A 26,930-nucleotide genomic window follows, 5' to 3' on the forward strand; every position below is an offset into this window, starting at 1 on the left:
GGTCCACAGGCCCCTGAGGTGGCTGGCTCCTGGGTGTATAAGGAGCACTGAGTGCTCAGCTGTGGCATGTCTCTGGGTTTCATGTACTCAACCTTATGTTATGGGCTCTGCCATGATGCCACAGTAATTAACAGCAACAAAATCTCATTTTCAAGCCACAGACGCCAACATTCTCTGTCAGTTCTGTGCTGCTTCTTAATGCATAGAACCTCACAGAGCCTGCTATGTTCCAGCAGGGTAGGACCTGGGGCAACAGCTCTGTCCAGAGCCTCAATAGCCCCGCTCGGGCTTGCCCCTTTATGCCTTCTGCCAGGCCGTCATTGCACCCAGCACATTTAGGGGAGAGAATTAGTTGAAGACTGATCTCTCTTTCTTTTATTGCCATCACTTAAGGATAATCTAAATGTAATTACTGTGATGGAGGCATAATGCAATTCCAAATAATGACGGCCCTCTGCTTCTAAAACTAACAAAACTTTCTCTGCTGATTTATGGGTGCTTCTGGCTCAGTATGAATTTCAAATGACGCCTCTGGGAGCAACACTCCAGATAACGCAAGGCCATTTTTAAAAAGCAGATTTGTGTAGTCGATCGGACCGAGTCATTTTTTTCCTCTTGGCCGTGGTGAGAAATTGGTTGTTACCATAGATCACAGGCCCTGCTGCATGTGCCCATGAAAGATGAATTAATTCCACTAATGCTCCAAGCGGGCCTTCCTCAGTGGGGCTGCTTGGTGATAACCTCCCGCAGCCCCTCTTTTCTCCGCTGCGATTTATGCTCTCTCAGTAGATGAAGCTGCCTGGATTTGCAATCCATCTGCTGGCTCAAGGAACCCTATTAACAGGGGACTGAGCAGAGGCTGAGTGAGGTGAGCGCTGTGCTGTCCTCCTGGGCCTGTGTGGGTTCCCTTTCTGTGGCCAGGGCTCCATCTAAGAGAGGAGAAGCCATGTGAGAGCCTGGGTACCACCTCCCCAAGGATGAGAATCTTGTCATTCCCATTGGCCCAGAGGAGTTCATTAGTGGAGGTTTCAGAAGGTGATCAGTGAGAAGAAAGTCCCAGATCATGGCCTGCTGGAAGTCACCCATCAGAGTCGAGCCCTGCCTACCCTGTGCACACTGCTCCCATCTGCAGTGGCCAAGGGGACAGCTTTTGTAGCTGGGTGCTTCTAGGCCTTCCAAGACCTTTATTTTTTTTTTTTTAATTTTTCATCAATTACACTTTATTCATTCTGCATCCCCCCATAAGCCCCTCCCTCCTCCCCTCCCAATCCCACCCTCCCTCCCCCTTCTGCATGCATGCCACTCCCCAAGTCCACTAATAGGGGAGGTTCTCCTCTCCTTTCTGATCTTAGTCTGTCAGTTCACATCAAAAGTGGCTGCATTGTCCTCTACTATGGCCTGGTAAGGCTGCTCCCCCCCAGAGGGAGGTGATCAAAGAGCAGGCCAATCAGATTATGTCAGAGGCAGTCCCTCTTCACATTACTATGTAACCCAATTGGACTCTGAACTGCCCTGGGCTACATCTGTGCAGGGGTTCTGGGTTATCTCCATGAATAGTCCTTGGTTGGAGTATGAGTCTCTGGGAAGTTCCCTGTGTTCAAATTTTCTTGTTCTGTTGCTCTCCTTGTGGAGACCCTGTCCTCTCCAGCTCTTACTATTTCCCAGTTCTTACCTAAAATTCCATTCACTCTGCCCAACAGTTGCCCATCAGGCTCAGCATCTGCTTTGATAGTCTGAAGGGCAGAGGCTTTCAGAGGCCCTCTGTGGTAGGTTCCTAGGTTGTTTCCTGTTTTCTTCTTCTTCTGATGTCCATCCTCTTTGCCTTTCCGGATGGGGATTGGACATTTTAGTTAGGGGTCCTCTCTCTTGCTTAGTTTCTTTAGATGCACAGGTTTTAGTGGGTTTGTCCTATGTTGTATGTCTATATGAGTGAGTATATACCATGTGTGTCTTTTTGCTTCTGGGACAACTCACTCAGGATGATCCTTTCCAGATCCCACCATTTACCTGCAAATTCATGATTTCCTTATTTTTCATTGCTGAGTAATATTCCATTGTGTAGATGTACCACAATTTCTGCATCCATTCTTCAGTTGAGGGGCATCTCAACTGTTTCCAGCTTCTGGCTATTACAAATAAAGCTGCTACAAACATGGTTGAGCAAATGTCCTTTTTGTGTACTTGAGCCTCTTTTGGATATATGCCCAGGAGTGGTATGGCTGGATTTTGAGGAAGTGCTATTCCTAGTTGTCTGAGAAAGTGCCAGATTGATTTCCAGAGTGGTTGTACAAGTTTACATTCCCACCAGCAGTGGAGAAGGGTTCCCCTTTCTCCACAACCTCTCCAGCATGTGTTGTCACTTGAGTTTTTGATCTTGGCCATTCTGATGGGTGTAAGGTGAAATCTCAGGGTTGTTTTGATTTGCATTTCCCTAATGGCTAGTGAGGTTGAGCTTCTCTTAAGTGCTTCTCTGCCATTCGGTATTCCTCTACAGAGAATTCTCTGTTTAGCTCTGTTCCCCATTTTTGAAGTGGATTACTTGGTTTGCTGCTTTTCAGCTTTCCAAGACCTTTATTATGTCCTGGGCTCCTGCCTGTGTGGGCCTGCCCTGCACCCCAAACACAGTCGTAAGTAGGTATGTGTGAATGTGTTTACATGTGCATGTCTCAGTTCCTTTGCACGTATCTGTGTGTGCTGTACATAGAGGGTAGTCAGGGAGGCCCCACTAAGGAGTCTCCTCACCAGAAAGGCACCCGGTGGTCTGCTGATGGGTGTGGCAGGTGTACTCCTGTTGTCCAGCCCAAGTAGTGTCTACCCAAGTGCTCATGCTTGACCATAAATGGAAAATGAGTTGTCAGAAAGGTGGAACCTTGGTCCAGGAGAAAGAAAGTGGATCCCAGTTCTGTTTCCTTCTTTGAGTTAGTCATTGGGTTTGGCAGTCTGAGGAAGTCTGAGGTTCTTTCCCTCCTGGTTAAAGGGAGGGCTTTTTGTGCAGACCTCCTTTCATGTTGCTGAGGGAGTGTGGGATACTGAAGGAGGACCGTCTTTTGAAGAATCTAAGTGGGGCTCACCTGTCCTTGGAAGAACAAAGATCTGTCCCAGTGCAGACCAAGGACATGGACAAACCTGAGGCCACACACTGTGGGAGTGTCAGAGTGCCTGGGTGATAGTTGCATCTTGCCATTTTATAACAGTGTTGGAAATGAGGTCAGAGTGGCCATAGTTGTAGTGGTGAGTGTGCCTCAGAGGCGATAGTTTTCTGTAACTATTTTACGAAGCTGTTGGATTATACAAATATTAACTACTACATTTCTTGAAATTCAGCTATAACTCAGAGAAAGTCTCATATCTAGTTAGAATCCCAATTGCAGTTATTTCTAACATCTGCTATAAAAAATGCATATTTTGTTGTGTGTTCAATTAGTAATTAATGTTGAAGTCAGTTCTCTATTATGGAATTTAATTTTTAAAACAATGTGTGTGTGTTCACGATGTACAGTGTACATGTGCACCTTAATTTACACAAATTAAATTACTGAGGAGAAACTTATTTTTGGTCCTAAATTCACAAATACCTTCCATTTGCAATGGCGGTGAAGCACAGTTCTAGGAAAAGTGACTACAGGTGGACTGGGCTCGCTGCTTCTCTGGAGCAACTTTTAGGAAGGGGTCAGTTGATGGCAGGATGGCTGCTTCTCCCTACAAAGCACACTGCTCAGTGCTGTGCACAGCTCTGCATGCTGTGAGTCGTATCGGACCTTAACACAGTGTAGGCCTGCTCTCATAGAGCCATACTTGACAGGAGAAGAACCCATTCTACACTCCTTACATGAACTGTCATGATGCTGGGAGAATGGTGAGTACAGGACCACACAGGGTGATGCCTGAACTTGGGAGAGGTGGCCAGGTACCTTTGTAACACAAGGGTACCAGTGTAGGTTGCATATTAGATATGATGATAACTATATTTGTCAGAGTTCTCTAGAGGAATGGAACTTATTGAATGAGTATCTATTTATCTATCTATCTATCTATCTATCTATCTATCTATCTATCTATCTATCTATCTATCTATCTATCTATCTATCTATCTATCCATCCATCCTATCTATCTATCTATCTATCTATCTATCTATCTATCTATCTATCTATCTATCTAAGGGGTTTCTTAGAATGGCTTACAGGCTGTGATCCATCTACTCCAACAATAGCTGTCTACCAACAGAAGGTCCAAAAATTCAGTAGCTGTTTAGTCCACAAGTATGGATGTCTCAGTGGGTCTTCAGTATACACTAAAATACCAGAGAAGTAAGCTCTACTGCCATTGAAAGAATGGGCTTGGACTTGTTAGTAGAGCGAGAACAAGCAGGCAAAGAGTTCAAGCTTGCTTCCTCCATGTCCTTTATATAGGCTTCCAGCAGAAGGAATAGCCCAGATTAAAGATGGATTTTCTCACCTCACAAGATCCAGATTACACGTGGGCGCTTTCCACTTCAAATGATTTAAGAAAAAAAAATCCCTCACAGGTGTACCCAGCTGCTTGGGTTTTAAATAATTCCAGAAGTGGTCAAGTTGACAACTAAGTATAGCCATTACAGTTGCTCTGATAGGTCCTGCTGTCCTGAGGGAGAGCAGGTAGTGGAGCTGCGGGAGGGAGATGAATGAGTGGAAAGGCACCTGGGACACTGCACACTGAGGGCCAGTGGCCAGGATAACACAGAATCTGAGAAGTGAGCTGTGCCTGGAGAGCTTATATCCAAGGCAGTATATATATGAGGACACGTGAAAAAGGAACTGTGGTTAAGAATGTCATGGAGTTAAAGGGAGAACACTGAGCTATTTCTCTTACATAAGGGAATAAGATGTTGAGCATGAAACTGGCCTACCCTACCTCTCTGGATCCTCTTTCTGTTTTCTTTTAGATTGATTTTATTTTATGCATATGAATGTTTTACTTGCATGTATGTATATATGTATGTGTACCATTAATGTGCCTGGTGCCCAGGAAGGCCAGAAGAGAATGCTGGATCCCCTGGAACTGGACTTAGAAGTGGTGGTGAGCCACCATTTGTATGCTTAGAACCAAACCTGGGTGGGTCCTCTACAAAAACCAGTGCTCTTAACCGCTGAACCATCTCTCCAGCCCCCTTCATATCCTTAAGGCAGAAAATATTTTGTCATAAATTAACCAAATTCCCCATGGTCACTTCTACCACTGACCCCTAGGCACCACAGAGGAGATGCTTTCTTCCATGGTCCAACCACAAAGCATCCGAGCCTCCCTGGAGTCATCTGTTCTCTGTCCTGAGACAGAATACCAGGCACCGTAGAGGATCCCCACCCTGTGGGCTGTTCTCCTTAGGGGGATGAGACTTACTCCTGCCTCCCCTTTGCCAGCTGGGCATGTGTGAGGCATTCCTCTTTGCCCACAGGACCCCTGCTCCCAACACTTGAGAGGCCAGGAGGTGGCTTTCTTGTGTGGAGCTGTGTAAATTAAAAGTAAAGTAGAATTTAAAGTTCACGTCTTTCATGCATATACACTAGTGCCGGAAAGACTGTTGTCCCATAGGTGGTCTAATGCCAGCAGACTGCTCCATGTGCCTAGACTCCTTGTGTGTGGGGGTGAGCAGTGCTGCAGCAGCATTGGGATCAGAAGCTCGGAAGGCCCAGCTGTATGTGCAGTATATCTGAAGCTGTGGTCAAGAGCAAGGTCCAGGTCATATGTGTACACCCCCCCACACACACATACACCCTTTTTCCTTTCCCTTCCCACCACTTTTCTCTGCTTTTCAGGACCAAGCCTGGGCTTCCCAGACTCTGAATATTGGTTGTTTGTTGGGAGGGAAGGAGGGAGTGAAGAAGGGATGGAGGGAGGGAGAGAGGACACAGGGTAGAAATGACCATCCCCTTTCTTTAGTTCAGCCTTCAGTTAGCAGTTCTAGCCTGAGGACCGAGTGGTTTGTCAACCACAGGAAGATTTTTTTTTCCTACAGTTCTAGATCCCCAGTCAATGCAGGATCCAGGAGCTAGTAGAGCACCGGGTATGGGCTGCATCTTCTTCCAAGGTAGAGCCTGGCTACCTGCCTTCTACAAGCCCAAATACATGCTTCCATGTGGCAGAAAGTAGGCAAGGGATGAAAAGGCCCAGACTCACTTCATCAAGCCCCTTTGCAAGAAGTCTCAGCTCTGGTGACAGGGTCACCTTTCAGAGATCCTTGCTTCTCGGACCCATCATATTGGAGGTCAGATGTCAACATCAGGATTTAGGGGATATTCAGAACACAGCACTTGCTCTTCTAGTAGCTGTCCCACATGTGCATAAACACTGCATGCTGTATCACTGCTGGCAGTGGCATAAAATTTAGAAGGATCATGAGTTTGAGGCCAGCCTGGATTGTGTAGCAAGGAATTGTCCCCTGAAAAACAAACAAACAAATAAACAAGCAAAGGAAGGAGGGCCTCTTAGCTGTGCCACGAGCACAGATGAACCCTGTGGCTTCCCATTTCTCTGTTACTGACACTGTAACCTTTACTTTTCAGTGCAAGTGGTCAAGGAAAGGCTTCATCAGGACGCGGTGGTGCATTGCTGACTGGTATGTTACACATTGTCTGATTGACTGTTTCTGCTCCATAATTTTGAGTGTTACAAACATGTTGTCAAAGACTCTCCTCACTCTGAACAGGGACTCGGCTACTCAGAGTACCCCATCACTCCTTTTTTAGCTGATGGGTGATGCCACATGACACAGTGTTGTTCCTGTCCCTTTTAAGATGGAGGCTCAGGCATTCAGCACAAATGAAAGCAGGGAGACCTCTCATCTTCAAGTGTGACCTGTGTGTGCCAGAGCCCACTGCACAACTGAACTGGTGGGAAGGCTCCCCATTAGGGGCTAGGCCATGAAGTTAAGCTCTACAAAGACAGCCTGGCAAGCTGAGGTTATTAGGCACAGACAAAGTAGGTCCTAACTCTATTCACTTGTCTCAGCCTATTCTCTTTGGGTGAGCATGCTCCATGGTAATGCCCACCTTGTCCACCTGAGAACCACAGACACATGTGGCTCAGTTTTCAGTTCCTGCAATAGAGTTGACTAAGCCCTGATTTCTGCAGTTTGGCTAAGGTACTGGCCCAGGCCCCTAGAGCTGCTCAGGACGATGTCCAGAATGAGAGAGAACAGAGGTTCCTAAAATAGAACTACAGTCTCTCATGACCCGATTCAGGAGGTGGCCACTCACCCGTGCTACTACTCTTTGCCCTTGGTGAATGCCTAAGGATAAGTGCTCAGGACTTTGATCCTGAACTGAAGAAGAGGATGTGATGCCGAGAGGCTTAGCTCTGTTCAGGGTAGCCTGGAGTTTTAGCTCTTGGTCATCAGGTCCCTCTCTTTGTTTATTACAGTGCCTTCGACTTGGTGAACATCCATCTTTTTCATGATGCATCCAACTTAGTGGCCTGGGAGACAAGCCCCTCAGTGTACTCCGGTGTCAGGCACAAGGCCCTGGGCTATGTGCTCGACAGGTAGGTGCCGCACCCTAACCACTTCTGAGCATGACTGTGGCTGCTCTGAGGCCCCTTCATGGTTTGCATTTTCATGTTTGACAGTGGCCCTTGGTAATGTCAACCCACAAAGGATGTAAAATCCCCAACTCCATCCATTGGCTAAGCAGCCCCTGAGTAAATGAGCTGTGATGTTCATTACTTCCCTTCCTTCTGCTTTTCTCTCTCTCTCTCTCTCTCTCTCTCTCTCTCTCTCTCTGAGTGTGTGTGTGTGTGTGTGTGTGTGTGTGTGTGTATCATGACATTGCAGAATTGCCATGGCTCTGGTTAGTTGTGGACTCAAAACATGGATCTAGCCATGGGCAGCACCCTGCCCACAGCCCTGTTTCTGTCCACAGGGTCTAGGGATGTTGGGCTTAGGTCAACTCAAGGAAGCTCTGCTGCCAGCATGGTGTTGCCTTCTTTCTGCCTTTATCGTTTCCCTGTCCAGCTGGTTGCGGTATGCTTCCTGGGTACAGGATGATCCCTGGAGAAGGGATAGTGGCCTTGTGGCTGTCAGAGCTAGGGATTGCCCACCTTCTGCTGGAGCACCCACCTGACCACACTACAGGCTCCTCTGTGTGTGATGTCCTGTGTGATCTTGGATAGGACAGGACTAATGGGCTGTCATCCAGAGAAAGCGATGACCCTGACTGATAGGAGGAATATGGACCTGCCTGGCAGTATCCATCTGCCTTACAGATAGGCATTCTCTGAAGCCCAGTCTGGGAGACACAGCTGGATTTAGACTTTACTCCTTCCTTGTGGTCCTCAAGTTGGCCATATGAAGGGGAGGGATCAACTCTGGTTGGCTAAAGCCACTTCCCATATACCATAGGCAAATGGTCTTGGTTCCCCCTGAGCCTCACACTGTTTCCTAAAGGCCTGAGTCTGGCATCATCCCAGAGCAAGGGCAACACATTGAGCTCAAAGGAGAGGGAGTATATTGGGTCTCATCTGGCTTGCCTTTAGCTTCCTTTCCTCAGCCCATTCCAACTTCCACTCAGATCTCAGCCTCCCTCCAGCCTGTACCTGGCCTCTCCTTATGCTCTCCCATCCCCCATATCTTCCCAGAGCACTTCCTGTCTGCTCTCCTGAAGAAGTGGCCATCTATGAATCTAGGTGTTAGACTGAGCAGAGGGTCCTTAGCATCAGATGAGGTCCCAAAGAATAGCTGCTAGGGAGGTCCTTACACAAGCCTTGAACACAGGCCTATCTCCTCCTTGTGCCTTATGAGACGCGCGCGCGTGTGTGTGTGTGTGTGCGCACAGTGTTGGGTGAATATGAGCATGTTTGTGCATGTGAATGCATACATGTGTTATGGGGCTTGTACGGGGCAATTTCATATATCTTGTTTGTGCTGTAGATCACTGTGCTAAAACAAGAGGCAAAGCTGATGTCACTGTATGGCAGGGTTAGAACCACTGAGTAACTCTACTGTCTCTTCCTGCAATGGCAATTAGTAAGCTTAGCCTATGAGTTCCTCCTTCATGGGTCTCTGAAGCAGTGTTCTATACAAGGAGTCAGAAGATAGAGTCTCACCCCTGTGCCACCATTAGATAAGCACTGGGCTGGTGACCTCTGGAGCCCATGCGTCACCTGTGAGAGAGGTCAACCTAAGGTCCTGCCACTGGTTTCTTTCCTCTGTTGGCTTCTCCCAGCCTCCAGTGTAAGAGAGGGCCCTAGTGCTGCTCGTATCACCTGGGTCACTGCAGAAGAACACAGATGTGAGAAATGGGTCTGATGCTTCTCCTGTTGTTGCCCCAGCCTGGGTCCTTGTCTTTCAAATCTGTGTGTAGCCACACTCTTTCCTCTGAGGCTGATGCCTGAGCAGGTGTTGTACCAAGCCTGAAGCCTGAACTCAGCATCTACTATAGGATACAGCTCAGGCAATTGGAGATGGGTTCTAGGCACTTTGCCCCAACAAAGTGTCCGATTCCCGTACATGCCTGTCTTCCTCACACGATTTATGAATCCAGGTGCCCTCATCCTCTGGTGTCCTCAACTCATTCCTCCTGACCCCTGGCACTTTACCAGTCCTGTTTTCAAGTACCCTCTGCTATGGGCCCTGCCTAGCCATTTTGTGAGGAGGTACCATGACAATGTTGCCCACTAGCTCCTAGAGTGCAAAAGTGGCTGATGCTGCCCCCATCAAGACCAGACTTTAGGGACAACACTGGACTGATAGCGTCTCACCTTGGGGTTATGTCTCAATTTCAAGGAGATTGCTAGAGTCTTGGGTGGGTGCCCCTGAAGTCTCCCTCCTGTCAGGTTCCTCTGTGGTGGTGGTTTGTTCTTCCATGGGGCTGCCTTCCTGGGCTAGTGAACCAGCAGCCAGCACTAAGGGCCTTGCCTGTGTGGCTCTTCTTGCTATTTGCTCCATGGCTCTTTCTCTGGGACCTCCCAGGGAGCTGGGAGCTGAGAGAGACCAAATGTCCATCAGTCCTGGTGACCATGGTCAGCTTGTCAGTGTGGTAAGACATTAGAATGTGTCATTGCTCTACACTACCATGCTTCCAGCCTCCAGAAAGCAGCCTTGGGGCCTTGGGGCCACTTTTCTGCATCTTTGCATTCCAATGAATGGCTTCTGTGGCGAGCTCAGCCAGCCGCAGATCCGGACCTCCGCAGTGTAGGGCTGGGCTGCTGGGCACAAAGGGGCACTCTGCAGGAGTGGTGAATAATGGCCCGCCCTTTCATCGGGAGGCTAACCTTTTGGCAGCCACCAGCAGACTGCATTCTCCTGTGCTGATTGGGGAGGACAATGCTGTACTGGCCTTTGAATGGACACCGCCACCAACAGCGCTGTATTCACAGCAGCACTGGGAACCGTGTGAGCGTTGTCTGCAGGCCCCACGGAGCTGCAGGAGACGGTGAGGAGGCTGGGATAGAGAGGCTGGCTTCTTGGTTTAATCTCCCTGTCCAGCCTGTAGGTCCCTGTCTTCATCTGAGCTGAGAAGTTGGGGCATTAGACCCAGGGATAAACACTCTTGTACCCTCTCCACAAAAGGGGAAGAAAGATGGTATTAAAACCCAGGGCACCAGTATGTCATAACTTTTCTCCAAATCTAAGATTATTTTAAAATAAGTTATAAAGAAACAGGTCTAAGAGTCACGTCTGACTCAACTCTCCAGGTATTTCAGCTGTATGTAGCATGCCTGCTTGCCTGCACTAGAGCCATTGCATGCAAAGACGTCTATGTCTCTGATACACCTGGGAACTAGTGAGGGACTGACCCTCACTCCAGCCTAAAAAGCTAGGATTGCCTTGCATTGCATTCTCTTTTTCTTTGCAGGTTTTGTTTTAGTTTTGTCCTCCCTCCCTTCTTTTTTTTTTTTAGATAGGAACTTTGTAGCCTAAGCTGGCCTAGAACTCACAGCAATTCCCCTGCCTCAGCTGCCTGAGTATTAGTATTGCTCTTGTGAACTGTCATGCCTGGCTAGCCAAGACTAATTGTGCCAGATAGTAATGTTTCTATTTTTGTGTGATTTATGAGTTTTTAACCCTACACATCTAATTATGAAAGATTTTTTTAAAATTTAGATTTATTTATTTTATTATTGTATGTGTATGGTTGCTTTGCCTGTATTATTATATGTATATCACATGCTTGCCTGGTACTTATGGAGGCCAAAAGAGAACATTGGACCTCCTGGGACTGTGAGCCATCTTGTGGATTTTGAAAAATCAAACCCAGGTCCTCTGCAAGAGCAACTCAAATTCTTAACCACTGAGCCTACTTTTTAGCCTAAAGTTGTGTGTGTGTGTGTGTGTGTGTGTGTGTGTGTGTGTGTGTGTATGTATGTGTGGAGTTTTCTTTTGTTCTGAAACAGCATCTTATAGAGTGTAGCCCTAGCTACCCGAACTTGCTTTGTAGACCAGCATGGCCTTGAACATACAGAGATCTTTCTGCCTCTGCTGAGTACTTGGATTAAAGACATGAATTACCATTCCCTGTTACAAAAGATTTAAAAAGAAAGCCTATATCTGGTAAAGAGTGCCAGTTCTCTAAGAAGTTCAGGCAGATCCAGAGGCCCAGCAAGTTGGAGGCATCCGTGCTGGGACCTGGGGATGCTGGAAGGCCACCACCCTCTTATGGCCCCAAGAGATGCCTACACTGTTGTGGTACCCAGTGTGATACTCTTCTTGACACAAAGTTAGTCCTTTGGGGGCAGCTGGGGTGACTAAACCAGGACCCTGAGGCAGCAACTGTGAGCATGTCCTGAAACCTTCCCGAGTGCTCAGCCCATGAAATGAGATTTTTTTTTTTTTTCTGCCAAGTGACAGGAGCCTTCAGTGTCCCCTTTGAAATGTGGCCTGGCTAGTTCAACAGAGACATTTTTACATTACAACTGTGAAACCCTGGCATAAAGCACCCCTCTGTCCCCCATTATTTTCTCACAAACACAGTCCATTGTCACAGTGCTGAAGTTAATTTGATCAACATTGGGACATTTAACTTTTATGTCCAGTGAAAAGAGTTGTTTCATGCTCATTTTGGGCATTCAAAGGAAATGATTGCCAGAAAAATAATGTTCCTTGGGACAATCCGGAGCAATTAGTTTCCCAGGGAGAGGCTGTGTGACGCCGGCTGCCACACAGCCCCTCTTTGTCGCTTTATGGATGGTCATCCGTCAGCTGTCAGGCTGCTCAAAGACCCCTCCAATCTAAATGTTTCTCTTTAGGCCGTTCCCAGAACTCGCCTCGCTGCTCAGTGAGCAGAAGAAAAGCACTGCGTCTCTAGGCAAAGGCGAGCTCCCTGCTAAGGATCTAGGTCATTCCAGAATCCTCCGGTGTGGCCGGCACAGAGCTGTTTCTTGCACCTCATTTGCTGCCCACAGTCCTGGAGAGGGGTGTGGGTGTCTCTGTGGGCTGTGCCTACAGCCTAAGTTTGGGAGGCCTCAGGGCACCCACTGTCCAGAGCCTACCCTACACAGCACAGAATTCCCATAGCGAGTCAAAGGGCCTGGAGCCCACAGACTCATCAGCTGTGTAACTCATCAGTCTGAAACTCCAAGGCCTGTGCCAGCATTGCCCTGGATTTCATGGGGAGCATGGCGGCTAGGACATGTCAAGCCCAGTTGCAGTTGAGCGAGATGAGTCTGTGAGGCCGTTGGCTCAGGTGATTGATGAAATTTGCAGTGTGTCCTTTGTTTTACAAAAATGGATTCAGGGATCCAAAAGCATGTAGAGAGATGTGATGAGGAAAATTCACACACCTTTACTAGGTGTTTGGCATGTGCATTTTGCCCTTCTCTTTTTCGGAGAAGTAAAACAAAGTAGGGTGCCATTGGTGCCCTGTATCTGTGTCCTGAGCCTCTGTGGCTACACAGTGGCCCCCTGCATTCACCGTCTGGGGTTCTTTGCGTGCTTCTGCGCTTTGTCTCACAGGAGTACACATCTCCTTATTTTCCATGCCTCATGTTTAGATCATCACGTGTGTAGTTTTGGTTTGCGTTCTGTGCATATGAATGTCAGCAGCAATACTTGGAGAGTGCTGTGAATGGCTTGCTGCCACCCAGCCTCCATCTGCAGCATGCTTCTGCTCTGGTGGCTTCTCATTAACTGCTCCTTGGTGGGGTCCTGTCACACTGTTGTGGAGACTTAGAGGGTCTTAGTATTCTACCGAAAGGTGCCTTCCCTACCTATCCACTTCTTGGGGGAGGCAGCATGACTTTTATTTCCCTACACCTGGTGAAGCTGAGCATTGCTTTGAGTGCTCATGGGTGTCTGAGGCTTGAGGAGGCTCATTTTCTGGAGATCTCTGTGGTGTTTTTTTTTTTTTTTTGGCAGATGCCTAAGAAATAAAGCATTTACAGAAGACTAAGGTTCTTCCATGTAGCCTTTTGGTTTCTTTGTAGCCAGTGGAGGTGTCTATGGGTGGGTGGGTGGGGGGAGTACATTCAATATCTAGATCTTATGCTTAGAAAACAAATGGAAATAATGACTGCTGGAAAGAGAGAGCCAGCCTTCAGCAGGTACAAATTGGAGGTATGTAATCCTCATGCCAGGGATACACAATGGGCACAGAGTTTTACTAGCAGCTGAGATACTGTCTCAGAGTAGGACTTGCATCATCAGGAAGCCTGGCTTTTTCAAGGTTGGGGAAGACCAATGTGCCCAGAATGTCCCTAGCACACGGTGAATGTCCTGCATATTGCCAATAGGAGAGAAAACCAAACTGTTCAGAGAACAGAACCCACTCTCTCAAAATCTCACCAATAATTTAAGTCTTTACTAGAGCACTGGGAAAGTAGGTGGAGTCCAAATTATAAGGAGCCTTGACCAATAGCTTACAGAATCTAGGTATGTTTCATGTCTTACCTGCTTGTCCTACCATTCTTCTGTCCATAGTTAGCACCCAGGGAGCTCTGGATGCTTCAGCAAAAAGCTTCAGACAAGAGACTCAACTGAGATTCATTTCTTGCAACTCTGAAGTTCAAGCTAAGGGCAGCAAGCCAGGCTCTAAAGATGGCTTATGGTAGAGAGCCAACAACTCTGGGGCTTCTTCCTGTCACGTCAGGTCCCATCTGACCTCGCTAACCTCCATGACCTCCTTAAAGGCCCTTTCTCTAGTGCAGTGACCCTGGGTCATTCCCTAGAAAGAGCTCATGTACCACGCTTGGACCATAAGACAGCTAAGGCAGGGGCTGTCTTAAGTTCAGGAGGGGATCTGCAGTTCCCAAAGGTCAAGTTGGGGAAGGTAGTCCACTCACCAGAACCGCTTGGCCCAGACTGTCAGTGTTTGCCGTATGGGACCGTCCTATATGGTGCTGTGGGCAGACGCCTCGGAGTACCCTGGACTTGGAGGCAGCTCCTGGAGGAATGGGATGGGGTGGCAAGATGGGAGGGTGTCTACGTTATGAGAGCACTGTTCTTGGGGACTAGACTGTGAGAACTGTGTTGCTAGGACTAGACCTGAGGTCCTGTGAGCTGCCTCAAGCCCATGTTTGGTGTTCTGAGGACCTGGTACTGCTGGTTTTTGTCTCTTCTCCTCTCAGTTAGATCCTCTGAACTGAGAGTTCCCAGGGTTTCAGGCCTCATGGGGATAGATCTTGTCCGGAACAACACCTCCCCAGGGGTTGGGTGAGGTATGAGGGCCTGGGAAATTTCAGGCTGGTCATGGCATTTATCTTGTTGGGTGAATTTACATTTGTTCCGTGGCTGAAGTACATCTGTGACAACCTGGTCACTAGGTGACTTATGATGAGAAACATCAAGGAAAGTAAACTACCCTCAATGGGTAATTTAGCCATTTTATATCATCAGTATTTTAGCTATTTAAGATTATTTTATCAACAAACATGGTCTCTTCCATAGCTGAGGACAAAACCAGCCTTGATTGATCTTTAAGTTTATAGAGACTCCATAGTTAAGTAAAAGTGAAGTGCCAAAAGATTTAACGTCCCAAATACTGGTTGAAGAGTAAAAAGGGGCGGAAGCCAACTTATCACATCAGGGGACTGACAAGTCACAGCTAAATCCACCTTCAAGACCTTTGCAGCTTGTTGGGGTGAAAAAGCAAACCGGCCACGTGTGGGTTTTCATCCCTCATGCCTTGTAGAGATTACTGTGGTGCTCTCTGTGGCTCCATTGACCATAGGGACCCTCAGTGGGTCCAAGGCGCCTCAGGGTTCCTATGGCATGGAAGTGACCAGAGCTGAAAGGGTGGCTTTCACTGTGACTTTCCTACAGAAGTCCGGAGCCCATTGCATTATGGGAGGTGATGTCCTCAGATGGGGAACAAGGCCCCTGGCCAGACAGAGACAAGCCACCCTTCCCCCAGTAGGGCTGTTACATCCTGGAATCACCTGTCAAACAAGAGACACCATTTCCAGGTCTAAAAAATTGATTTTTATGGCTCTTCTTGTAATTCTCTTTCTGAATAAGGCACATGATATTGATGTGAGCCTACTTTTTAATCATAATAGCTACTGACAAGGTAATTAATTTTAAAACAACTCTTTTTTTTCTGGCCCAAATGGCACTATGTAGAAATTAAAAGTGAGTGCTGTGAGGGCCGCCGGCCTGGCACTCAGGCGATTGCCTGGGCCGTGACAGCCCCTTTAATCTTGCTGCTTCTGTACGACCTTCAGAGATGGGCGTTGTTATTAATTGGCTTGGGCTATTATATCAAAAAGAGCAGGGCAAAAAAGCATGATAAAGTTTAGGTTTTTAATGATAGTCTTACAGGAATCAAGACAAGCCAGTGAAATTGCCTTCCCGGGTCATCGCAAGCCCAGCATGGGGCCCAGCTAGGACCCATCAGCACCTCTTACATGAGGAATGGCCCCAAATGCAGCGTTTTCTCACTAAGCACACAGAATCCAAAGTTAGTGCACTGGCTTAAATCTGAAATGGGCTTTTAAAATAATTTAGCTCAGCGTGGATTCTGCTTTTTGATTAGCCAAGTAGATGTACGTTTCTATGGTTGGTGGTTTCTTTTTTCTTTTCTCTCCTCCTTTTTTTGGTGTGTGTGTGTGTATGTATTTTGTTTTTGTTGTTGTTGTTGCTGCTGCTGTTTCTGGTTTTTTTGTTTTTTGAGACAGAGTTTCTTTGTGCAGCCCTGGCTGTCCTGGAACTAGCTCTGTAGAATAGGCTGGCTGCAAACTCACAGAGATCCCTCTGCCTCTGCGTCTGTGTCTCTCTGACTTTCTGCCTCTCTGCTTCCCGAGTACTGGGATTAAAGGAATGGTTAAACCCAGCATGGTTGGCTTTTCTAAGACCAGGCCTTTATGTGGCTTTGCAGGCCTCTGCTTTCATCAAATCAAAATGTAACACGGTCCCTTGTGTTTGATGCTTACACCAGTTGATAAGACAGGAAAAGGTACTGCCTTCTACTGTCCCACACGTGAGCCTGTGGATCCACTTGTCCACATAGATACACCTTAGTGTCCTGTGAACACTCTTCCCCCGTGATGCTTTTACACTGAGCTCGGCTTTGCTTTGTTCTATACTCTGTGGTCTATGGGTGCCATTAGCCTACCAAGGGGCTTCAGCATAACCTAGGCAGCTTTGGATACCTGCTTAGTGGTTTTTGACTACAGGAAAAGCTAAAGTGCCGTTTGTAGCTCAGAGCTTGAGGTGGTTTACACACACTATACTAAAAGACACGGGGGGGAAAAAAGACATGGAACCTTTAAATGTGAAGATGTAGTCCAAATGTATTTGGCTCAAGAACCAGTACTGATGAATGCAGTTAGCTCTCCTCCTTGCTTTGCCCATGAGTCATTCAAAGCCACCCTCTCTGTAAAGATGGATGCTTGCTGTGAAGTTAGATGTACATATCTGTAACCCGTGCGTGTAACACACCAGTGATTTGTCTATGACATATGTATATAGCACATGCCCGAGTGGGACGTGGCTTCTGAAGTATGTATGTCATTCCTATAGACATGCATGAAAAGGTGGATCAACTGTAATGTTCACTCCCATTAAGAGAAGTTCTGTAGCCTGGTGGTGGTGGAGAACACTTCTGATTCCGAATTTAGGAGGCAGAGGCAGGTGGAGCGCTATGAGTTTGAGTCCGTCCTGGTCTACAGAGCGAGTTCCAGGACAGCCAGAGTTACACAGAGAAACCCTGTCTTGAAAAAGCAAAAAATGAGACAAAAAGAGAGAGAGAGCGAGGTGTAAGTTATAGAAGAATGGTGCTTATCTGTAATTCCTGTACTCTGGGGGCAGAGACAAGTGTTTTAGGCCAAGCTGGGCTTTGTAACAAGACTTCTAACACCAGAAAACAAACAGCAGTGGAAAGGAAAAAAACCACACTACTAAACTTTGTTAACCCAGAAGTCTTTATTGTTTCCTGTTTCCCTGAGGTGTATTCCACGATGAGCATGTGGAGATTATGAAGTCAGTGCTGTCCTTCCACATTTATGTGGGTCCCAAGTTTCAGGCTCAGGTCTCCAAGCTTGAACAGCAATGTGATAGCATTCATTCTTGCAGGTAGCACAAGCTAGAGATTTGCTTTGTTTTTGTTTTACTAAAATACAGTTCTGGAAAAAGATGAAGGACTAGAAGAATTAGAAGAAACAAGATGCGATGCTTATGTGTGGCACAGTGCCATCGGCACAGGGCATCAGAGCTGCTGGCAGACCCCCAGTGCAGCATTCTTGTGTTCTCCCTTGCAATCTCCCACCCCCATGTTCTTTAGGACTCTCCAGCTCTCACTGTGCAGAACCAGCCTGTGAACACAGAGGTCTGATTACTATCTAGTCTATGGAACTGTGCCCTGAGAAATGGAGCAGACCCTGTCATGGAACCTGGCTGCCCAACTCTGTCCCCAGTGAGGGCCTCTGTCTAACTGTTCTGCAGGAGAGAAGCCCATAGAGGAGAAGGAATGGGAATCTTGGGAGGAGAAGCCCAGGCCCCTCTTCAAAGAGCCCACTATGTCCAAGCCATGGGAATCTTGCTGCTCTACTGGCCTCAAGTGTCTTCCCCTCCCTTCCATCTCCCAGGAAGAGGGCAAGGTGGCCGCAAGTCAGGGAGGGTAGTCTAGGGCACCAAAAACGAAACAGAGATGTTGGAAACAGCTTGAGCTCTATGGAAATAGAGCAGGTTACAAGCTAGTCTACAGCCTTTTGAGTGTAGGAGAGAATGAGGCAAGCAGGGCGAGAGTGAGGGCAGTAGGCCTCTTGGGTACCTGTTCCTGTTTGAATGGTCCTCTGCTTTCTCTGGACTCCTGGTGGGATTTGTTACCTGTTGCACAGCACCTATGAGTTCCTGCTACAAGGGCCAATGTCCTCACTGGTTAAGTCCTTTCTCACACCCTAAGTTGGCATTGCGATATCAGTTAGTGGGTTTTTTAAAAAATATTTTTTTGTCTGTTTTATACATGTATTTCATGCATCTTGATCATACCTATCCCCCACAGTGCCTTCTTCCAACCCCACCACATCCCCTCCCACCTTCACCTTCATGTCCTTTAAACAATATAACTAAGTCCAGTTAGTGATGCCTGTACACGTGTGGGTGTGGTCATCCACTGGAGCTTGGGCACCCTGTCAGGGGCCACACTCCCAAGATAATGGACTCTCCCTTCCCCCACAGCTGTCAACTACCAGTAGCTCCTCAGCTAGATGTAGTGAGCCCCATCTTGTATTGGTAACCCCAGCTGTGGTGAGTCCATGAGTGTAACAAATGTGTCGTGTCCAGAAGACAGCATTTTACAGCACTGTTCCACATCTTAATTTTTTCCCATTTCCCTTCTACACTGTTCCCCAACCCTGATGGCCAGAGAGGGGTGTTGGTGTTGACAAAGATGTTTCTTTTAGGGCTGAGCATTCAACCATCACTTATCCTCAGCTCTTTGACCAGCCATGACTCTCTGCATTAATCACTGCCCACTACAGAAAGACATTTCTCTGACCAAAGTTGAGAGCAGAACAATCTGTGGGTATAAACATACCTAATTAGAAGGCAGTTTGACAACATGAATATTTAGCAAAACAAAGTAGAAGGTTCTTTAGGGCTTAAGACCTCCCCAGCCTTGTACTTCTGACCAGGTTTACAGTATCAAGCATGAGTTTCCCCTGAGGAGCACCTTTAAATCCAGTCAGAAAATAGTTGCTTAAGGGCTGGTTAGAAGGGGAAACTTTGGTTATTCCCATAACAGCCATGCCATTATTATACCACAGAACATCATTTGCCTGTTGGGTCAGTATTGTAGCATTCAGGGTCCAGCACAGGGTACAGGACCATAGTATCTTTTTTTTCCCCCAACAGCTTGCATATCACCTTCTGGCTCTGTAAAACAGGGTGGATTTTCCTGGTCATCTGCAGATTGTCTGGAATAGTTTTCCTTTTCTTTTAAAGATATCACAAAGGAAACAGTGTCTTCCAGATACAAGACTGATGCACATATGAACTCACAGAGACTGTGGAAGCATGCACAGAGCATGCACAGGTTCAAACAGACAGGCCAGACAGGGTCTTGGTACTGAACAGGGGGAAGTGGTCATGATGTCTCATCCCTAACCCAGAAGCTATCTCCAGTTGAGACCAACTTGCAAAGGAAAAATTAGGTTTTTTTCCAATGGAGTCTCCCTGGATATAATAGCCACATTTAAGGGCAGACCCCATTACCAGCAGCATATGACCAACACAAAAGAAACTCAATGATGGTTTGGTAAACTTTTGCCTCATATTGCTTTGTTTGGATTTTTTTTATTTTTTATTTTTGTCTAATTGTTCTTTTGCTCAAATATTATGGTTTTCTATTTTGTGTTTTTATGGGTTGTGCGTGTTTTCTTGCTTTGTTTTTTAAATTCTGTGTATTTGTTTGCCTGCTTGCAGTTGTAGGGTGAGGAGCTGGAAAGGATCTGGAAAGGGTTGGAGGAGGGGAAACAGTAATCAGAGTATATTGTATGAAACAATCTTTTTTTTCAGTTAAAAAAAGAAAAAGCCACTGTGAGCAGTGGTGTACTCCTGTAACCCCAGCACTTGGGGAAGCAGAGGTAGGTGTATCTTTGCAAGTTCAAGGCCAGTCTGGTCTACAAAGCAAGTCCAAGACTATATAGAGAAACCCTGTCTCAAAAAAAAGGAAGAAGAAAAGCAAGCAAGCAAGCCCAAAGAAAGCCAGTTTCTAAAGGTGATTCAGATCTCTTCCTGCTGAGAGACAGACAGGGTCCTGTCAGAATGAGTCCCACTCCCCTCACTACTGCAAGCAGCGCACCACCACCTGGTGAGCAGGAAGAGAAAGGGCTGAAGGGGCGAAGCTGAGCAGACTGTGGTCTAACCAGACTCAAAACTCCCTGCTGTGAAAGGGCTCCACTCCCTCATTGAATTTATAAAAAGTAGGTGAAGTTGCTAGCCATCTGAATTGCTGTTAAGATATGCACTTTCTCTGTAAATTAACATTTAAATTAATCGTAATTCCTATTAGAGGAAAGATAGAACTTTTCCTGGAATTTGACCAGAGGATACAGCAAATTTTACATAAGAGGAATATGAAAAGATCGGAAGAATTTCTAAAAGAATGTTAACAAAACTTTATAAAAAGTCATATTAGTCAAAGGTATATAGGAATAATGTTTGTTTTAAAAATCTATGGAAAACAGTAGGTAGTCTCAGCAAAGCCCCGTGCTGATCTGTGCACTGTGTGACCTAAGGCAGCCTCAGTAGGAAGTGGGTGGGATACTTAACGACAGATCAGTCAGCCTTCTGGGGAAGCTAGAACAAACTACCTTGCGGATTGCTCCACACAGAAGGGGAAAGGCACAGTACTGGAAGGGCAGGTGTTCCAGTTGCATGGAAGGAACAGCAACAGGAGGGAAACCCACAGTGATTGCCAAGCCCAGCAACCCGCAGATGTAAAAACTAAAGACCAGATTCCAGCCAGTAGAGAAGACTTCTTCTCAGCCTGGGCCAGTGGGCAGAGTTCTCCTGCCTCTCAGAAGCCTTGGCAGCACAGAACTCTCCACCAGGGCACCTGGCTTCCTCCCAGTGACTACACTCTGCCAACCCAGGGTTTGGACACCTTTCATACTTTCATTGCAAACCAGTGTAACAGCAAGCCATAAGAGTTTCACATAGCAGATGCGCATTCCTAACGATCAAGGGCTTTATTGGCTGCTACTTTCCAGGATTCTGGGCCTGTAGCACCCCTTGCAACCTGAATTCAACTCTAGGTCCTCCTCTCCACCAACGCTACACCCTCTGTTGGTACTCACTGATGCTGACAGCAGCATATCTATAGCAGGATAGCGATAACCAGGCCACAGCATGACACACTAAGCTTCCTTACCAGACACTGGAGTCAGTATGACTGAGAAAGTCTGACTGCTGCCTCCCTTCTCTCTCCTCCTCCTCCCCTCTTCTCCCCATCTTTCTCCTCTTTTTCCCTTTTCCCCCCTCTTCCTCCCCTTCTTTCTTCTCTCCATTCCTCCTCCCTCTGTTCTTTTGTTTCATGTGTGTTGTGTGTTTCATTTGTTTGGTACTTGGATGTGAGTAGAGCACACACATGGAAGGCAGAGCAAGGTATGAAGTGGCTTCTTCTGATAGTCTACATTTTTGCCGTGAGACAAAGTCTGTCGCTGAACTGGAAGTTGGCCATTTAGGCTTGGCTAGCTGGCTAGGGAGCCGGCTCTCAGGGTTTATCTGCCTGTCTTCACCCTCCCATCTCAACCTAAATGCTGGGATTATAAGCACACAGCCACATGTGGCTCTTTAAGTAGATGCTGGGGATACAAACTCAGGTCTTCATGCTTGTGGAGCAAGCCCCTTTACCCAGTGAGCCATCTCCCCCAACCATCAAGTTTATTTTATTTCATTATTTTATTTTAAACATGAGCCTGTCCCTTGTTCTACCTTAGACTTTGTCACAGCAAGTAACATGGGTACGGCTGGGGTAGCCAGTGAATTCTGCAATAACTACCTCCGACAGAAGGCACACTTTTGTTCTACTGGTGTCTGGTTAGTGAATCCTGTGTTGTAAATGGTCCTTATTTCACTTTCAAATCTGCAATAAGGAGCACTTACCCTGCCTCAGGAGCAGGAGAATTATTGATGTGCTGTTGTCAAGGGTGGCAGTTGAGAGACCCGCACCTCTCTTTAAGGAAAGCTTCTGTGTGTTCTTCTGCCGGATGTTTGTGTGTTTGTATCTCTCAATGGGAAAAATTCTTCACAAAGTGATTGCGATTGGCAGAGACTGTGGAAAAGTCATTCAGCAAAGCAGCATGTGCTAGCCAGTGTATTATTACAGGCACCCCTCATCATGTGTGATCTGGAAGCATCTGGGTGGAGTGTAACCACTGCAGAGTTAAGAGTGAGCTCATGATCTATAAGGAGGGCAAGTGTGCACGGCTGAGGCACTGTCCTGCTGTGGCCATAGGGTCCTACTTGCAAACACAAGCATACCTCTTCCCTAAGACAAGCTCTGCATCATTTTTTCCTGCTTCTTCTGAATGCTGTTCTCACCCTCAAGGGTCCGTCTAGTCCTGTTAGCACTTCTAATTTCCACATTCTCCTGGCCAGCCAAGAACAGTTGAGTGCTGTTTGGCTGTAGTGTGCGGATGGTAGCCTTTGTGCTAGATTTTGCAATGCAAGAAACATTCACCATAGTGTCTTTGTAGCAGAAAGCATTTGGGGAGCATGGAGGGATAGCTGGTCTAGGCCCTTTTGGGCTGGTCAGCATTGCAGCGTCAGTAACCACTTTCTCCTTTTCTCCTCCCAGAATCATTGACCAGCGATTTGAGAAGGTTTCCTACTTTGTCTTTGGCGATTTCAACTTCCGCCTGGATTCCAAGTCTGTTGTAGAGGTAGGTGAGCATGGGTTTCCTATTCAGCTTGGGCATTGAGTTTCCTTTAGGCAAACAAATTAGTGGCAGAGAAATGCTATCTGTTTAGGCCACTTTCATGTCACCATTTTCATAGATTATGGATAGGAGATTTCTGTACAGTTGTTCAGCCAGTCAGCCATTATTGGCTTTAGGAATAGGCATCCCTGTGTCCTGCATTCTAATAGGAAATAGCCTGTGGAAACCACTGTGAACTGCCACTCTGACTCCTGTAGAGCTGGGGATTGTTGGTCTCTGGGTTGTTTCCCACTGGGAAACTTTCATCTCACTGCTTAACCCTCATCAAACACCAGGAAACTGGTTGTTCTACTTGATTTAATCAGTCAAGGTTCGCTTAGTTTGGGGAACTCCAAAGCTATGCTGACTACTGTAAGAGCTCTAGGCTGAATGCCAGAGTCCTGGAGTCCCTAGAGTGACTACAGCTGGCAAACTTTGGCCCCAAGACAAGTGATGTGGCCACTGAGGTTGGAATGAAACTGTGTGGCTAGAGTATCCTGCCAATGGGAGCAAGTCCTACAGGGTTGGCTTAAGGGGCAGATTTCTCTGTAGTGAGCTCCCGAGTCTGCACCAGATGACTGCTGGCATCCTGAGCTCTGGCTTCTCGCAACTATTCTCTCCCGGTTCTTATGTGATTAGGATGCACCACCTTCCCTAGTAGCAACAAAAGTGGAGGTGCAGAAAAGTGAGACACCTCCCACCTTTCACCTTTCACCTTTCATGCCCACCCTGCCCTGGGACCTTTAAAGCATGTGGCAACAGTAGGTAATCCACATTCAGGGGCCACAGAAAGAACAGCATAAAATCACGCAGTACCTCACATTACTGTCTTCTCATTAGTAGTCTCAGTTCCAAGTATTGTCACACATTAATCTTCCATCCTCAGTAGAAAATTATTTTTTAAAGACAGCTGAGCAGGTGTCTCCCTTTGGTTGATAGAAATGAGTGATGTGCCATTAAAATCCTTCTATGTTTAATTAAGCTAAGGGTACCTCATCAGGGCAGGCGTACAGGTTACATTTTGAACTTTGTAGAGCAAGGGGTCTCTCTAGATGCCCAGTGGGTGCAGGGGGCTTCCCTGAATATTCAGTGGATACAGCTGTCATCCCTGGATGTGCAGTGGGTAGTGGGAAGGGGGGAATCCTGGGTGTTCAGTGGCTCCTGGTAGCCATGCATCTTTTTTCCTTTTAATCCTCTCATACATTACATTCTGACCACAGTTTCCCCTCCCTCTACTGTTTTCAGCCTCTTCCCCCACCTTCCCTCTCCCCCAGATCCACTTCTCTGGTTGCCTTAAAAAAAAAAAAAAAGTCTCCCAGAGATGTCAAACAAACACAGCATAACAATAAGACTAAGCACAAACCCTTATATCAAGGCTAGACAAGACAACTCAGTAGGAGGAAAAGGGTCTCAAGAGCAGACAAAAGAGTCAAAGACACTTCCCACCCATCAGCTCTCACTGTTAGGAGTCTCACAAAAGACACAACCAAAACCAAAACATATATGAGAGGACCTATTCAGGCTCCCTGCCCCCAACTGTCCATTCAGTCTCTGAAGTAGCCCAGCCATGAAGGAGGAAGGAAAGGAACACCCACTCTGGAGCCTATACAGTTTCCAAGACAGTTAGATTCCTTATGGAAATATGGAATCCTGCACCGTCCTGCTGGGCTTTTGGTGTCCATTCTCAGTCTCGTGAACAGAAGTCTGAAATGAGTGGGAGGAAGATCTGCCTTTGGAGATCTCTGTCACTGTGTGCAGAGCTGTTCAGAGTATACCAGGAGGGCAGCAACTAGAGGCCAGAAAGACTCATTTCCCAGACCTGCACTTTCTTGTTCCTGAGTTTCTGGGCTGATTTGCCAGCTTGCTGCCTGAGGCCAGCAGTCCTGCTGCAAATAATGTTTTCCCTAACTCTCCAGAGGCTCCACTTGGAGCAGAGAGGCTAGTGTGGGAGTAAAGGACTCTTAGAAGGCCAGTGCCAGTCGACCCAGAGCTGCCTGTGGTTGGGGAAAAGTCAGAGTAGTTTCTTCACAGTAGGCTTTTCTTTCTGGATGGAGCACAGGCCGTAAGAAAAAGCCAGTCTGGACAGACTCAGAATGGATAGTGGGCACTCTCTGAATCTGTCCTTTAAGGTGTGTTTCGGTGGGAGGACAGTTTTGCTGTGTGGGTGAGAGGACATGTGGCTATTCCATATAGTAGGCCTGTTTGCAAAGCCAGGAAGGAGCTCACCAGGGCCATTAGCTTTGCTGCCTGACCTTTGCCTCCTTATGGCACCTGAGCAGAGTTGGGCAGCTGCAGTTATCATGGAAATAAAGCATTCTGCATTTTGTGTCCCCCTTGAAAGCCAGTAAGTGCCCAGGGGCTCATCAGTCTGCCCTAAACCACATAGCTTCCTATTAGCTTCTAGCCTGAGCTGTGTTGGCTACTTTGCTGAGCGGGAGGCCAAGAGATAGTGGGGCTGGAACAGGCACCAAAGGGTGGTAGGTGGGAGACACCCTGTCTCCCCACTACCTCTCCTTTGCTGTGGGTCAGAGCATGATGGGGACTGAAGAATGGACTGTGGGGACTCAGAGAAAGCACCAGGAGATCTTGCCTTGCTGCACAGGCCACGGGGGCTTCTTCTCAAGGTGTGGATGGTTTTGTTTCTCATGGGTGCCAATACCTCTGTGAGGAGTCAGGGCTCTCAGACTACATCAAAATCAGTGTTGCCTCCTGGTCTGTCAGAAGGCTGTTGGCCTTTATGGCGGTCTGCTGAAGGTTAGGTGTATCCAAAGCACAGGCTGAGCTACACTGGCCTCATGGGGGGTGAGTTTATGTCAGCTGCTGGCAGATTGATGAATCTGCAAAACCACCCAGGTGGCCTGTAGTCCTCTTGATTCTACAGGAGGCACACTTTAGAGAGGGGTTTTCCAAGGAAGAGGGGTGGCTGCTGAGAGAGGGCTTGCTCTAAGTTTGCTAAGTGGTGCTCCTGCTTCACTGAAAGCCTCACCGATAGCCTGCTGCTACCCAGAGGGCCTGGACATTCTCCCCATTCATGGCTGAGCAGGCGGTGTTGACTCATGCAACTACATTCCCTGCACCATCCCTTCCAGGATGCATGGCCTAGAGCATCCAGGCAGCTCAGGAGCCAGATTTCAAGTTTCTTTTTACTCAGGCAGGGCTAGCCTCTGGCAGGTCTGGATGAAGCTTTGTCACCAATGTAAGGATCTTTGTATTTGAGGAAATGTCCTCCATGGACTTGCTATCCTGTTGCACTTCGACTCAGCGTCCTCAGCCATGAATAAAATGTCTTTATCCATCTTGGAAACATTTCTGGGATGTCCACAATGTGGCGTCTCCATCCAGAGACCCAGATGTTCTTTGAACAGCTGGGTCACTGAACACCTGTGGCACTGTCCCACTCACGACAGGGGGCAGCACTGTGATCTGCTGTGCAGATTCCCACAGAAGGGACAGACAGTGTCCCCAGCTGTGAGGAGAGGACCTAACCTTGTAGAGGAAGAGTCTCTCCAGCCATAAGCAAGGTAGCCACAGTGTCAGGTCTCTTGTATATGCCTGCTGTATTTGTGCCCACTCACCCCAGGTATTAGATGACACACAGTAACAGGGCACTGCCTAAGATGGCTTCTCTGGGCCTTGCCAGAGGAGGGCCCATAGCAGTTACTTGACATCTGTTGTGGGGTGCTTTCCTTCTGTATACTCTTGGGGCCTGCATTTCCCCACAGGAAGTTACTAGCATGGGTGTGCGGTGGCCATAATCAGCATTTCTGGTAATTACGCGAACAGCACCCTCTACAGTTTTCTTCTCAAAGCCACTGCAATGGGACAGGATGACCTAGGTGGCTGTAACACCCCCAAGGAAGCCTCCTCCTCAGGGAGGAGGCACAACAGGGTGCTGAGATCATTGGCACTGGACACTTGCTGTTGTAGTGGGCCTCCTGATGACTGCAGCTCTTCCCGAAGTCACTCCTGCTGGTATATGGCCATTCCTGCTTTAGAAGCGTAGAGCCTTTGTCCCTACTATTAGTGTGGCGCTTGCAAAGGAGTGGGGGCAGGGGGAATCAGTAGTTCTTAAACTGAATTATTTGCTCAGTATATTAATGAATAT

General features: G+C 47.3%; 1 protein-coding gene across 2 annotated transcripts in view; it reads left to right on the forward strand.

The window, feature by feature from the left end:
* Positions 1-26,930, forward strand: part of Inpp5a (inositol polyphosphate-5-phosphatase A) — a 184,665-nt gene that overhangs the window by 121,370 nt on the left and 36,365 nt on the right. For both annotated transcript variants that reach the window (XM_021637814.2, XM_021637815.2), the window contains exons 7-9: positions 6,541-6,593; positions 7,397-7,516; positions 22,705-22,789. In XM_021637814.2, the coding sequence (XP_021493489.1) occupies positions 6,541-6,593; positions 7,397-7,516; positions 22,705-22,789 (258 nt within the window). The remainder of the gene's footprint in view (positions 1-6,540; positions 6,594-7,396; positions 7,517-22,704; positions 22,790-26,930) is intronic.

Source organism: Meriones unguiculatus, chromosome 1 (assembly GCF_030254825.1).
Source record: "Meriones unguiculatus strain TT.TT164.6M chromosome 1, Bangor_MerUng_6.1, whole genome shotgun sequence".
Taxonomy (NCBI): Eukaryota; Metazoa; Chordata; class Mammalia; order Rodentia; family Muridae; genus Meriones; species Meriones unguiculatus.